The sequence below is a fragment of the Phyllostomus hastatus genome, unplaced genomic scaffold, assembly GCF_019186645.2.
Source record: "Phyllostomus hastatus isolate PE091 unplaced genomic scaffold, TTU_PhHast_1.1 phas_scaffold_78, whole genome shotgun sequence".
NCBI classification, from domain to species: Eukaryota; Metazoa; Chordata; class Mammalia; order Chiroptera; family Phyllostomidae; genus Phyllostomus; species Phyllostomus hastatus.
This window is the reverse complement of record NW_025334041.1, coordinates 77,200,619-77,214,292: the sequence shown is the minus strand read 5'-3', so window position 1 is coordinate 77,214,292 and position 13,674 is coordinate 77,200,619. Positions and strand designations below refer to the sequence as shown.

Genomic DNA, 13,674 nt, shown 5'->3' with positions numbered 1-13,674 from the left:
ATTATGCAATCCATTAATAACACCACTTGAACAAATATTCTCATTAAAGTGAATAATGAATCTACTCATGTTGCCAGTTATAATGCTGTACATTATATATAACTGTGCTCAAAGAAAAGATATATTTGAGAAGGTCTTGTTAGATGTTAAATAAGACAGACTTTTTATTAGTCAAAGTATAGTTTTTAAAGTGAAAAGAAGGCCACTTCAATTTCCTAGGGATTTCACGTAGTAATTTTATGCTGATTTGAATAATGGAATGTCTAGAATACCACTGGTGATCGTTTCTTCCCCTGCTTGATGAGCAGTTTTGTGCTCGTTTGTGAGGACAAAGGGAGGAGAACAGTAATTAATGACCAGAGAAAAGACAGAGTGAATTGGAAACGGAACACTTGAAGTGAGATTTTGCCACTGCCTCCATCTGCACAGTCTCTTCTTTAACAAAGAGGTAGCTGACTTCAGACATTTTTTGTGGCCTCTCACCCAAGTTCACTGCATCTGATCATATGCGTTATCATTATTGCCCTTGCATTTTCCACTTCAAGGAGGAATAATTTCAGCTATATATTTCTAATAACTCCTATGAACTTTTATGTCTTATTTAAAGGAATTAAAACTTGACTATTTTTCTGAAGTCATATGTTTAAAGGGCATTTTAATTCAAGAAATACCCTTGCATTTAGTATCTTATTTTATTCTTATCAGTAGCTGACTTATTAATTTGATTCAGTAATCTCAATGATATCCACTGCATTGTTATTAAAATTGGAGAGGTTCTGCCTCATTATATGTATAATAACTTCTTCATAGAGGATAAAACTGATTATGCCTCCTGTCTTTCTCTTGTTCAATTCTTGACTTCTAGCTCATGGGCAATGGCAGAGGCACTATAATGCATGAAGTGAATCCATATTTATATCATTTTTGGAAAGAAGTAGCATGTGCTGGTCTTGTTTTTCAAAAACAAGAGGTATGGAGACAGCAAGAGCTCTGGAGAGAAACCCAAGTTTAATTGTAGAGGAAGAGACAAAGCAAGTTATCTTTGAGATTAACCATAAATTCTGATCATGAAAGGAATAGGGTTCAGGATAAGAAAATAATTTTTAGGGTACATGTAACTCTAAAATTCCAAGTATAAGACTGAAAATAATGTAATCACCCCACTCTTCTCAAACTCCATTCCTACCTTCACTCAGACACTCAGTACCTCAGCCTAAGTTCACCTGACTGGTCTTTCAGTTCCAATTCTTTACTCTTATTTGTTCATGCCACATCACATCTGGCTATTAAAGGGAACCATTCAGCTCCCTTTGTAACAAAACTTTTATTACCTCCTCTTTGCATAGAATGAAATAAAAATATCAACTTGTCTACCTAAGGTCAACATTTATTGATCCTTAGGTTTCTTTATCAGTTTTGTACATATTTGTACTTCAACTTCAAGGCCATGATATTAATGTTACTTCCTTAAATAGTTTAACTGACAGCCCCACAGCCAAACCTGACTCCTCATTAATCCCCAGATCTACTCAACTATTCTATGGTGTTGTCTTCATACTGCTCCAGGTGATTGGTAAAAGTGATGTTTCCCAAGCATTTTTATGGAACCCAAGCTCTGAAAAGAGGTTTCTATGATTCAATTCATTTGCAAATACACTTCTTACATTATTGGAAAGTTACATTATGTATTGACAGGTTAGATGTTTTGAGAAATGAGTAGCAAATGAGTCTTTTTTAATTTTGATTAACTTCAAATTTAAGAATTTTGGATATTGAGCACGTGAATTCAGAATGTACTCACACTTGATTTTTTATGTTAATACCTATTACCTTTTCATAAAATAAATATAAATTGTTGGTCAATGGTAGGTAGCAGTGATATAGTAATAGTTATCCATGACTCTGTCTCTCTCTCTCTTTTTTAAATTTACTACTTCCTAGGAAGGCTTCCAGATATTGTATAAGTGTCATCTATTGTATAAGTGTCACCTATTACCAAAAGACAGAAGGTAATCATTGTACAAATCTATATAGCAGACCCAAATCTGTGGCTTGATGTTCTTTCCAAGAAAACAAAAAAAAATATGTTCCTGATGGAATGATATGATGACTTCTATCTTTAAGATTACAAGATTTCTCAAAGCACCTTTTAAAATACCCAAAATAGACACTCTGGTTTAATTTATATGTGTAAGTCAAAACAATAATACAAAGGTGGGTAGGGAAACACCAAGGATGGAAGCCATCACTTTAAGATGGACCTATAGCCAGTGGGGTCATTCCCTTTATCAACACATCTTCCACTAACAGGAAGTCTCACATTTATTGTCTTGGCCTACTATTGTGTGTGTGTGTGTGTGTGTGTGTGTGTGTGTGTGTGTGTGATAACTTTGTGAAGCTGACAGAGACTAAATTTACAAATTTGAACTTCTAATGAATATGATGACATTTAAAAGTCTCAAAGGTCACCCGAATAACAGTAAAATCATTCTACTGAAGTCAAAATCTGGGCCTGTTTTATATATATGTTGATGATAGGTAGATGATAGATAAAAAGATAGATTTTTTTCTGTTGGCCATTTGTTTCTTATTTCTATGCCCCTTCACATTATTCAGATGACTGTGGCTCATTTTGACCTCTGCTGTCCAATACAGTAACCACTAGCCACATGTGTCTACTTGCTTTTTTATCATGGTAAAAAAAAAATATATATATATGTAAAAAAAATAAAATTTACTAGTTTAACCCTGTATAAGTATATATTTCTATAGTATCATGTACCTTCACATATGCACCTTCACAGGTGCAGCTGTTACCACCATCTATCTCTAAAAAGTTTTTATCTTCCCCAACAGTATTAACTGTTGGTTAACAGTACTATTAAGTGTTAACTCCCCATTCTCCCCTCCACTCAACCCCTGGGAACCACCTTTGTCCTTTCTATCTCTGAGAATTTGACTACTCCAAGTATCTCATTCAAGTGGAAACATATAGTATTTGCCATTTTGTGACTGGTTTATTTCAAACTGTTCTCAAGGTTAATCTGTGTTATAGTTTGTGCCAGACTTTCATCCTTTTTAAGGCTAAATAATATTTCATTGTATGTATTTATCATATTTTGTTTATCCATTAACCCATTTTTAGACACTTGAATTGATTCTATCTGCAGACTATTGTGAATAATGCTGTGATGAACATGGATGTACAGATATCTCTTTGAGATTTTGCTTTCAGTACTTTCGGGTTTATACCCAGAAGTGGAATTGCTGGACCATATGGTAATTGTATGTTTAAGTTTTTGAGGAACCACTGTACTGTTTTACACAGTAGCTGTGTCATTTTATATTGCCATCAACAGTGCACAAAGTTTCCAACTTCTTTACATCTTCACCACTTTTAATTTTTTTTATTTTTTAAATTTTTGTTTGTTTTTATAGTAGTCATCTTATTGTGTGTGAAATGGTATCTAATTGTAGTTTTGATTTGGATTTCCCTAATGATTGGTGAAGTTATACATATTTTCATGTGTTGATTAGCCATTGTATATCTTCTTCAGAAAAGTGTCTATTCAAGTCCTTTGCTTATTTTTTAATAAAGTTGATTAAGTTTTAGTGTTGAATTTTAGGAGCTTTTGTATACTCTGAACATTAACTCCTTGTCAGGTATATGATTTGCAAATCTTTTTTTCCAGTTCTGTGGGTTGCCTTTTTTCCTGTTGATTGTATGTTTTCTTTTGTTTTGTTTTGTCTGATGCATACCATTTTTTAAAAATTGATAGATTTGTCTTTTTCTTTTTGTCCTGTGCTCTTGGTGTCACATCTAAGACATCATTGCCAAATCCAATGTCATGAAGTATTTCCTATATATTTTATTGCAAGATTTTTATAGTTTATAGTTTTATAGGTCTTATATGAAGAGCCTTTTATGCATTTCAAGTTAAATTTTGTATGTGGTATAAAATGAATCCCATTTCATCCTTATACATGTGGATATCTAGCTTTCCCAACATCATTTGTTGAAAACACTGTCCTTTTTCTGTTGACTATCATTGAAAACAATTTTACCATGTTTATGAGGGTTTATTTCTGGGCTCTCTATTCTGTTCTATTGATTTATAGGTCTTTCTTAATGCCATTACTACACTCTTTTAATTACTGTAGCTTTATAGTGAATCTTGAAGTCAAGGAATGTGTGGCCCCCAACTATGTTCTTTTCCAAGATTATTTTGACTATTTGGGGTGCCTTGAGAATCCAAAAAAATTTTAGGATAGGTTTTTCTATTTGGGAAAAAAACATACTGAGACCCTGATAAGAATAACATAAGATATTGCTTTGGATAGTGTTAACATCTTAACAATATTGTCTTCTGTCTATGAACATTGGGTAACTTCACATATATCTGTGCACTTATTTCAGAAATGTTTTGTAGTTTTTAGCATATACATCTTTTGCCTCCTTGGTTAAGTTTATTACTAAGTACTTTTTCATGTAATTACAAATGGGATTGCTTTTTTAATGTCTCTTTTAGATAGTTCTTTCTTTTTTAAAAAAAAAGCTTTTATTTGTTTATTTTTCGAGTGAAGGGGAGGACAGGAGAAAGGGAGGAAGAGAAACATCAATGCATGGTTTCCTCTCATGCACCCCCTACCAGGGACCTGGCATGCAACCCAAGCATGTGCCCTGACTGGTAGTCGAACCAGTGACCCTTTGGTTCACAGGCTGGCACTCAATCCTCTGAGCCACACCAGTCAGGGCTAGAGAGTTCTTTGTGTAGAGAAATGCAACTGATGTTTGTGTGTTGATTTTGTATTCTATAACTGCTTGATTCATTTATTCTAATTTTTGGTAGAAAGCTTAGGGTTTCTATATCTAAGTCATATTGTGGGTAAACAAAGATCATTTACTTCTTCCTTGCTCATATGGATGCTTTTTATTTCTTTCCCTTGCTTAATTGTCCTGGCTATGACTTCCAGGAGTATGTTGAATAGAAGTAGCAAAGTGGCATCTTTGTTGTCTTCCTGATCATAGGGAAGAGAAGCTTTCAGTCTTCCACCAATTGACTGTAATGCTAGCTCCAGATTTTTAAAACATTTTTATGATGGAATAAAATTACAAAATTGACAGTTCCTTTTAGAACTAGAAATGGATTTATAATATGGTCCAGTAATTTCATACTTGGGCATTTATCCCAGAGAAATGAGAACTTCCAACCACTAAAAAAACTGTATACAAATATTTATGCTAGTTTATTTGTAATAGCCTAAAACTGGAAATTATCCAAATGTCCTTTATTTGGGTAAATTGTTAAAATAACTGTGGTTCATCTATATAATAGACTACTACTTAGCAATAAATACTTGCAGCAACTTGGATGAATTGCAAGGAAACTCTGCTGAGTAAAAAATATCAGTGCCTACTGCATTATTCTATTGACATACATTCTTGAAATGAAAAAAAAATATTACAGAGATGGAGAAAAGAATTAGTGATTACCATCTAGGGGCCATCTAGGGATGATTACCATTAGGGATGGGTGGGTTATATAAAACTGGTTCAAGAGAACCTTGTGTTCTATGCCTCAACTGTGATAGTAGTGACATGAAGTTACACATGTGATATAATTGCCTATAACTTACACACACATACACACAAATGCATGGATAAACACTGAAATCTGAATAATCTCCATGAATTTTTATCAGCATTCATTTCCTGATTTTATTATGTAATTTGTTAACACCGGGGTATGCTGGATTAATGGTGCATTGGGCATCCCTATATTTATACATTTGCAAATTCCTAGGAATATATAAATACTTCAAAATGCAAAGTTAGAAAATAGAAAAACTTGAATAAAATTATACTGAGTTTCTTATTCCCATGAGCCATATTTTAAATGTTCTATAGTCCATATGACTAGGGGATACTATATTGGGCAATGCAGAATTACAGAACATGTCCATCATTACAAAAATTCTCTTGGACAGCACTGCTGTAGACACTCTGATGTCTAAAGGAGTTTTAAATTTTACTCCAGCCTACACAATAACATTAAAAGAAAATGCTTATCATATAAGCTGAATTCAGGGTCCTTTCTTAAGGATACTGGTTATTACCCAACAACTAGAAGGGCAGCTACACAACCTGGCACATAAACAGAAGGAAATGAGCAATTTTGATTCTCCACCCCACAAAATGACCCAGCTATCTTTTCTGTCCCTTTTCTCTCTTCTGTTCATACGTGGGGAAAGTGTATCATGTCACTGAATCTGTACTCATGAAATCTGGGCCTTGAAACTTCCTTAGAAACATCTTGCATGATGCTCAGAAACATATGTTAGATATTTAGGATTTTTGAGATAATTTAAGGAATTTTCTGAATTCAGCCTTATTAGGCAATAAGTGGATGAACATTGCTTTAAATGCTGATAAATGTCTGGAAACTTCTATTTGGCACTCAACAATTTTTCTTGTATTTTTTATGTAATTATAATGCTGTTTTCACATTTATATTTTATTTTTATTCAATATTTGTATATATTGTGAGATGATTACTCTAGAAAGTCTAGTTAATATCCATCACCATATATAATATAAAAATTTATTCTTGTGATAAAAGATTTTAAGATCTATTCTCTTTGCAATGTTTAAAATTATTATATCCTCCTGACTTATTTATTTTATACCTGGGAATTTTTACTTTTGACTCCCTTTTCTCATTTAACCAACACCTTTTACCTTGGATAACAGTCAATCTGTTCTCTATATCCAGAAGCTCAAGGGTTTTTTTTTTGGGGGGGGGCGTTTCTCTGTCTAATTTTTCTTAGCATTATGCCCTCAGTATTTACCTATGTTGTCACAAATGGCAAATCTCATTTTTATGGCTGTATAATATTCTATTTTGTGTATATGTGTATGTATTTTCTTTATCTTTTTATTCATTGATGGGCATTTAAGTTGTTTCTCTAACTTGATTATTATAAATAATGCTGCAGTGAACATGAGGGTGCAGATAAATTTTTTAGTAAATGTTTTCATGTTCTTCAGATAAATAGCAAGAAGTGGAACTGCTGATTTTATGATAGTTCTATTTTTAATTTTTGAGGAACCTCCATACTATCTTTTGTTTTTTACTTTTTTTAAGATTTTATTTATTTATTTTAGAGAGATGGGGAAGGGAGGGAGAAAGAGAGAGTGAAACATCAATATGTGGTTGCCTCTAGCACACCACATACTGGGGATATGGCCTGCATCCCAGGCATGTGCCCTGATTGGGAATCAAACTGGCAACGCTTTGGTTCGCAGGTCTGCACTCAATCCACTGAGCTACTCCATACTATCATTTATAGTGGCTGCATCAACTTACATTCCCACCAATAGCAGGGGTCCCTTTTTTCTATCCTTGCCAACTCTTGTTATTTCTTGTCTTTTTGAAAATAGCCATTCTATCATCATAAACAAAGCAACAAACAGCAAATGTTGAAGAGGGTATGGAGAAAAGGGAACCCTAGTGCACTGTTGGTGGGATTGCAGACTTGTGCAACTACTATGGAAAACAGTATGGAATTTCCTCAGAAAACTAAAAATGGAAATGCCTTTTGACTCGGCAATTCCACTGCTAGGATTATATCCTAAGAACCCTGAAACACCAATCCAAAAGAACCTATGCACCCCAATGTTCATAGCAGCACAGTTTACAATAGCCAAGTGTTGGAAGCAACTGAAATGCCCATCAATAAATGAATGGATCAAAAAACTATGGTACATTTACACAATGGAATTCTATGCAGCAGAAAGAAAGAAGGAGCTCCTACCCTTTGTGACAGCATGGATGGAACTGAGAGCATTATGCTAAGTGAAATAAGCCAGGCAGTGAAAGACAAATACCGTATGATCTCACCATTAACAGGAACCTAATCAACAAAACAAACAAGCAAGCAAAATATAGGCAAAGACATTGAAATTGAGATCAGGCTGACAGTGATCAGAAGGGAGAAGGGAGGGAATAAAGGGGGAAAAGGGAGAAGGGTTTACAGGAACAATTATAAAGGACACATGGACAATAACAAGGCGGGTGGAAATGGGGAGGGAGGCAGGGAGGGCTGTGGTCGTGGGGAGAGGTGGGGGGAAGGGCAGAAAACTGTACTTGAAAAACAATATAAATAAATAAATAAATAAATAAATAAATAAATAAATACAAAAACCACCTCCAGTGACTTAAAGGTAATGTGAAGTGATTAACATGCAATTTTTTAAACCTGGTATTGGAACAAAACCATTAAAAAATTTAACTGGAGAAAATATACTGTGCTTTACTGATAAAAAAAAAAAGAAAGAAAATAGCCATTCTAACAGGTGTAAGGTGATACCTCACTGTGGTTTTGATATTTATGTTCCTGATGATTAGTGATGTTGGGCATCTCGTCGTGTCTGTTGACATGTACATGTATCTGTGTGTCTTCTTTGGAAAACTGTCTATTAAAGTCTTTTGCCCAGTTTTAAAATGGTTTATTTACTTTTTCACTATTGGACTGTAACAGTTCTTTATATATTTTGGATATTAACCCTTTATCAGAATCATGATTTATAAATATTTCCTCCAGTTCAACAGGTTGCCTTTCAACTTTGACATTATTCTTTGTCATGCAGAAGCTTTTTAGTTTGATGTCATCCCACTTGTTTATTTTTGCTTTTGTTGCCTTTGCTATTGGTGTCAACCCCCAAAAAATAATCACCAAGGCCAGTGCCAAGGAGCTTGCTGCCTGTGCTTTCCTCTTGGAGTTTTATGATTTCAGGTCTTATGTTAAAGTCTTTGATCCATTTGGAGAGTATACTTGTGTATGGTGTAAAATAGAGGTTTCAATGTATCACATGCAGCTGTCTAGTTTCCCTGATACCATTTATTTAAGAGACTGTTGTATCCCCCTCAGATATTCTTGGGTGCTTTGTTATAAATTAATTGACCATATATGTATGGGTTTATAATTACCTTTTTAAAGTAATACATTTACTCATGAAGAATTTAAAAATAAAATATATAAAATTTAAATATAAAAAAGACTGGAAGAAAGAATTCATTTTTCAATATATGGCTCAGTAACATTGGTTAATGTTATGGAAAAATAAACTCATGTAGTTACTATCTCACCTTATATACAAAAAATAAACTGCATGTCAATTTAATATATAAATATGAAACTTTTACATTTTATAATAAAATGGGAGAATATTTTTATGATCTTGGTGCGAGGATGAACTTTTTCTTTTTTGCCAGCTTCCCTGACATATAATATTGTGTAAGTTTGATGTGTTTATATACATATGTACGTGTGTGTGTGTGTGTGTGTGTGTGTGTATAAATAATTATTGCTACCACCATAGCATTAGCTAACACCTCCAGTAAGGAAAAAATTCTTAAAAGGGTAAGTGAAAAGCACAAACTCTAAAAGAAAAGATTGATACGTTTGACTACAATAAAATTAAAATTTATATTTTTAAAACACTGTAATAAGCCCTGGTTGAGCGGCTCAGTTGTTTGGAGAATCATCCCAAAAACCAAAGTGTTGTGGTTTAGATCTCCTGTCAGGGCGTATACCAAGGTTGTGGTTACTGTTCCCAGTCTGGATGCATATTGGAGGCGACCAATCAATGTTCCTTTCTCTTTCTCTCTCCCTCTTACACTGTCTTTAAAATTGGTAAGTACATCCTTGGGCCAAGGTCAAAAAATCTTTAATAAAAAGTAAACATACAGGCTAAACTTATAAGAAGTAATCTGCAATATTGCAGCATGAACTAATAAAAGATTAGAATCCAGAATATTTAAGAAAATAAACACACAATTTAGGTAAAAACAAACAAGTCAATAGAAAATTGTGCAAAGGACTTGCATAAAAAACTCAGAAAAGGATATATGAATGTTTAATAATAATTGTCAATAAACAATAAAATCAACTTGGCCTCCTCTGTCATCACAGAAAGGAAAATTGAAAAATTTTATATTCATCAGATTAACAGAAAAATAAATGAATAAATATTATTTAAATTATGAAATATATATACCTAGAAAAAAGTACATAAAATAAACATACACCTTAAACAGTGTTGTAATGTGATCTTACCATCACCCAGTCCCAGAAGCTGTGCACATACCTCTTCAGGATCACAATGCCCTCTCTTTTAACTGAGTGTAACTACTACCTGACTTTTGTAGTGGTGTGAAAAGCCCTCACTTACATAACATTTGCTTATTTCCATGGAATAAGTACTTCCATCTTGGCAGATTTCAAGCTACCACTATGTCAACTGACTCACCAAATTCCTGAAAATTTGGCAATCAGTTCTTTTGAGCATGAACATATCTATGTCACCACTCCAATGCCACTTCCTTCTTTGCCCTTTCTTTTTCTCCTTTTTCTTCATTTAAAAAGTTTTATTATGTAAATAATAATTCTTTTTAAAGATTTTATTTATTTTTAGAGGGAAGGAAGGAGAAAGAGAGAGAAACATCAGTGTGTGGTTGCCTCTCATGCTCCCGCAACTGGGGACCTGGTGTGAAACCCAGGCAAGTGCTCTGATTGGGAATTGAGCCTGCAACCCTTTGGTTTGCAGGCCTGCGCTTAATCCACTGAGCCACACCAGTCAGGGCTAAATAAAAATTCATAAATATTAGCTGGTTAATATTAGGTTATATTAGCTGCTTCTGATAACATCAGTATTATATTATTTAATGAATATTTTTTGAAGTCTTTCTTCTTTCTCTATATTCTAGAAAAGTTTAAATAGCTTTGGGCTTATCTTTTTTAAAGGTTAGTGAATTTCTCTGAGAAATCATCTGGATTTACTGATTTTTTTTGGATCAGTTTTCTTTCTGATAGTTTTATTTATTTCTTCCATGGAAATCAGACTGAGTTTTTCAATATCTTTTTTTCTGGTTAGTGTTGGTAAATTGTATTTTCCTAGAAAGTTATTTTATCCAGCTCTCAAGTTTATTTACATGTATTTAAGAAGCGTACTGTTATGATACTTTTAATTCTCTATTTTCTAGAATTATTTCACTCTTTTTTACACGAGTATTTTTCTCCTGTTTTTCCTAATAGCAATCTAAGTATATTTTCTACATTGGTTTTGCTTTCTTTTTTGATAGTATTAGATTTCTTTATTTCCAGTGTTTTATTATTTTTAAATGATTTATCTCTTTTTGAATTTTATTAGTTTCTTCCTAGTCTTTTAAGATTTTGAGTGAGATATGGTTTTCATTATTTCTTGCATGTTAATGTCTGTAGTTAAGACATTAACTCTTTGTTTTTGTCTGAGATCACTATTTTAGCTGTTCTTGTAAGAATGAAATCCCATACACACATACATATATGCAAAATTGTGATTCAGAGCACAGAGATTTCAATCTTAATTTTCTCTTGGAGTATCAATCTCTCTGTGTTGCCATCCTGGGCTTATCACTTAGTTTTCTTCCTTGTATTTCAGTTTTCTCAAGTAGAAAAAGAGGAAATATTTAATGTTCTCAAAACTTTTATTTAGTTCTCTAGTTTTGGGAAATACACCCTTATTACCAGTTTGTGACTCTGATAATTTGGATTTAGTCTACATTGTGAACCCTAAAGTTCTTTAATAATAATCTTCTAGTGAGTCTATGAATCTCTAGTGTAATTGCAGTAGACATACTACTAATCATAATTTTGGCTACGAGATGGGAGCTTGAGCTTCTAGCAAATTCATTTCTCCATAAATGTTCTTTCTAACTTAGTACATTTTGTCAGAATCAATCAACTATTGAAAGTTATCATCTAAGATTTCCCAAGTTTCCCCCAAACCCTTGGAAATTCTTGACATAAACAAACACGCATGATTGTTAGTAACAAAAGTTCAAGCAGAGGGCAGCTCTTTGCAAACAGTTTAAGATGAAGGCAAAAAGCAATGACAAATGTGTCAGAGGCAAACTGCAAAATAAAGAGCTCTTCTAGGATCTGAAAGTTACAGAGAAATATGTAATAATGAAAACATTATTAAACGTCAACAGATTCTGCATCTAAAATTTCTTTTAAAATGTAAAACAAAAACATGGAATAGTTTCTTTAGAGATAAATAAAAAATAGTGTTAGAGAATGGAAGCCAGATTATCACAGAATCTTTATCTCATCCACACAACATAAAATTTAGATGTGAACTCTCTGTCCATATTTAAATATTGAAATAGCAACTGAAAAATATTGCTGTCCTTGTGGAAGAGTTAATATAATCATAGCAAAATAAAATATCTTGTCTTAAATTTCCCTATGTGTGTGTTTAAGCTTTGACATGAACACAATATATTTAAATTGTAGCTACTAATGTAATGCAGAACAGAAATTAGGAGGGAAAGTGAACAAAATGCCCTTCATTTACATTAATTTTCTGAAGCCATTTTAAATCTTCCATTTTATTATCTTCCACATTATTATTTAACAGTGGCAATCATTGATCACTCTATATGACCTTATGTGTTCTAAATAAATCACTTCTAAGTAGTTCTTGTCCACATTTCATCACATTCCTAACTGTAAGAATGTAATTTTGTAGCCTTAAAAAATAGTATTGATTTTTTAGATTCACCTAGAGAGACCAGGCTAAGTAGCAATGCTTAAAAAAAAAAAAAGATAAATGTATTTAACCTGTTATTTATCTCCCAAGAAAATATAAGGACAAGTTATATGCTATATTTATTTAAAGATGTCTGATGCAGCATAGATTCCCATTATAATAAGTATTTAAAAACATATAATATTAAACAGTTCACATAATTGAAAACTTAATGTGAAAATATTGGCACGATGGTTTGGAAGCATAAAGACATCTACTGTCATAGTGTTTTGTCTGTTCCCTCATAAAGCAGTACTGGAAGCATACCACCGGCGAGAGTAAGAGCTGAAGAGAATTCTGAAATTCTGGCCCAACAGTTCCCCATTACGTACAAGAGACAGTTGCTTCCCAAAGTGTCAAAGTAAATAAACTTAAAAATGTAATAGAGTTGGACGTGGTATGAATGCCCTGGAAAGGCATTTATTTTAGCTAGACTCATTTAAATTTAGAAATTGTCACTTATGACTTGTCTGAACTTAGATTAGTCCATGGTTTTTAGTCTATTCTTCTCTTTTTCTAAGAAGGGAATGATGATACCTAAAGGGTTGTTATACGAGGTAGTGCCTATAACAGCATAGGCACATGGTAAGCATTTCAATATTACATTTCTTTTGCCTTGTGGTGATCACCCTTTTCAATAAACACTATTTAAAAATAGGTAAATTAGTGTAAAGAATTAAATGTGAATATACACATCAAAATAGGAGAAAGTAAAGTGGGTCATTAACATGGAAATTGAAATGACTCAAGAAAATATTCAAAATTCTTCTAACATGACCAGGGCCAAATACAAAATCACAGTCCTGGTAAGACAATATGGTTGGTTTGTCTATTTCTGTTCATAAAATAGATTTCTAATTATGTTGTATATATTGTTTCAGAGGCAAAGGGCCATTGAAAAATACATCTGATGTCATTAATGCTGCCAAGAAAATTGCTGAAGCAGGATCTCGAATGGACAAATTAGCCCGTGCTGTGGCTGATCAGGTAATATAAGAGGGAACAGTGGAATCAAATTAATTAGCGCTTGGGTTCTGTAA

The 13,674-nt window shown here is 33.1% G+C and overlaps 1 protein-coding gene across 4 annotated transcripts in view; it reads left to right on the top strand.

The window, feature by feature from the left end:
• Positions 1-13,674, top strand: part of CTNNA2 (catenin alpha 2) — a 1,104,880-nt gene that overhangs the window by 1,049,660 nt on the left and 41,546 nt on the right. For all 4 annotated transcript variants that reach the window (XM_045827749.1, XM_045827747.1, XM_045827750.1 and 1 more), the window contains exon 16: positions 13,516-13,621. In XM_045827749.1, the coding sequence (XP_045683705.1) occupies positions 13,516-13,621 (106 nt within the window). The remainder of the gene's footprint in view (positions 1-13,515; positions 13,622-13,674) is intronic.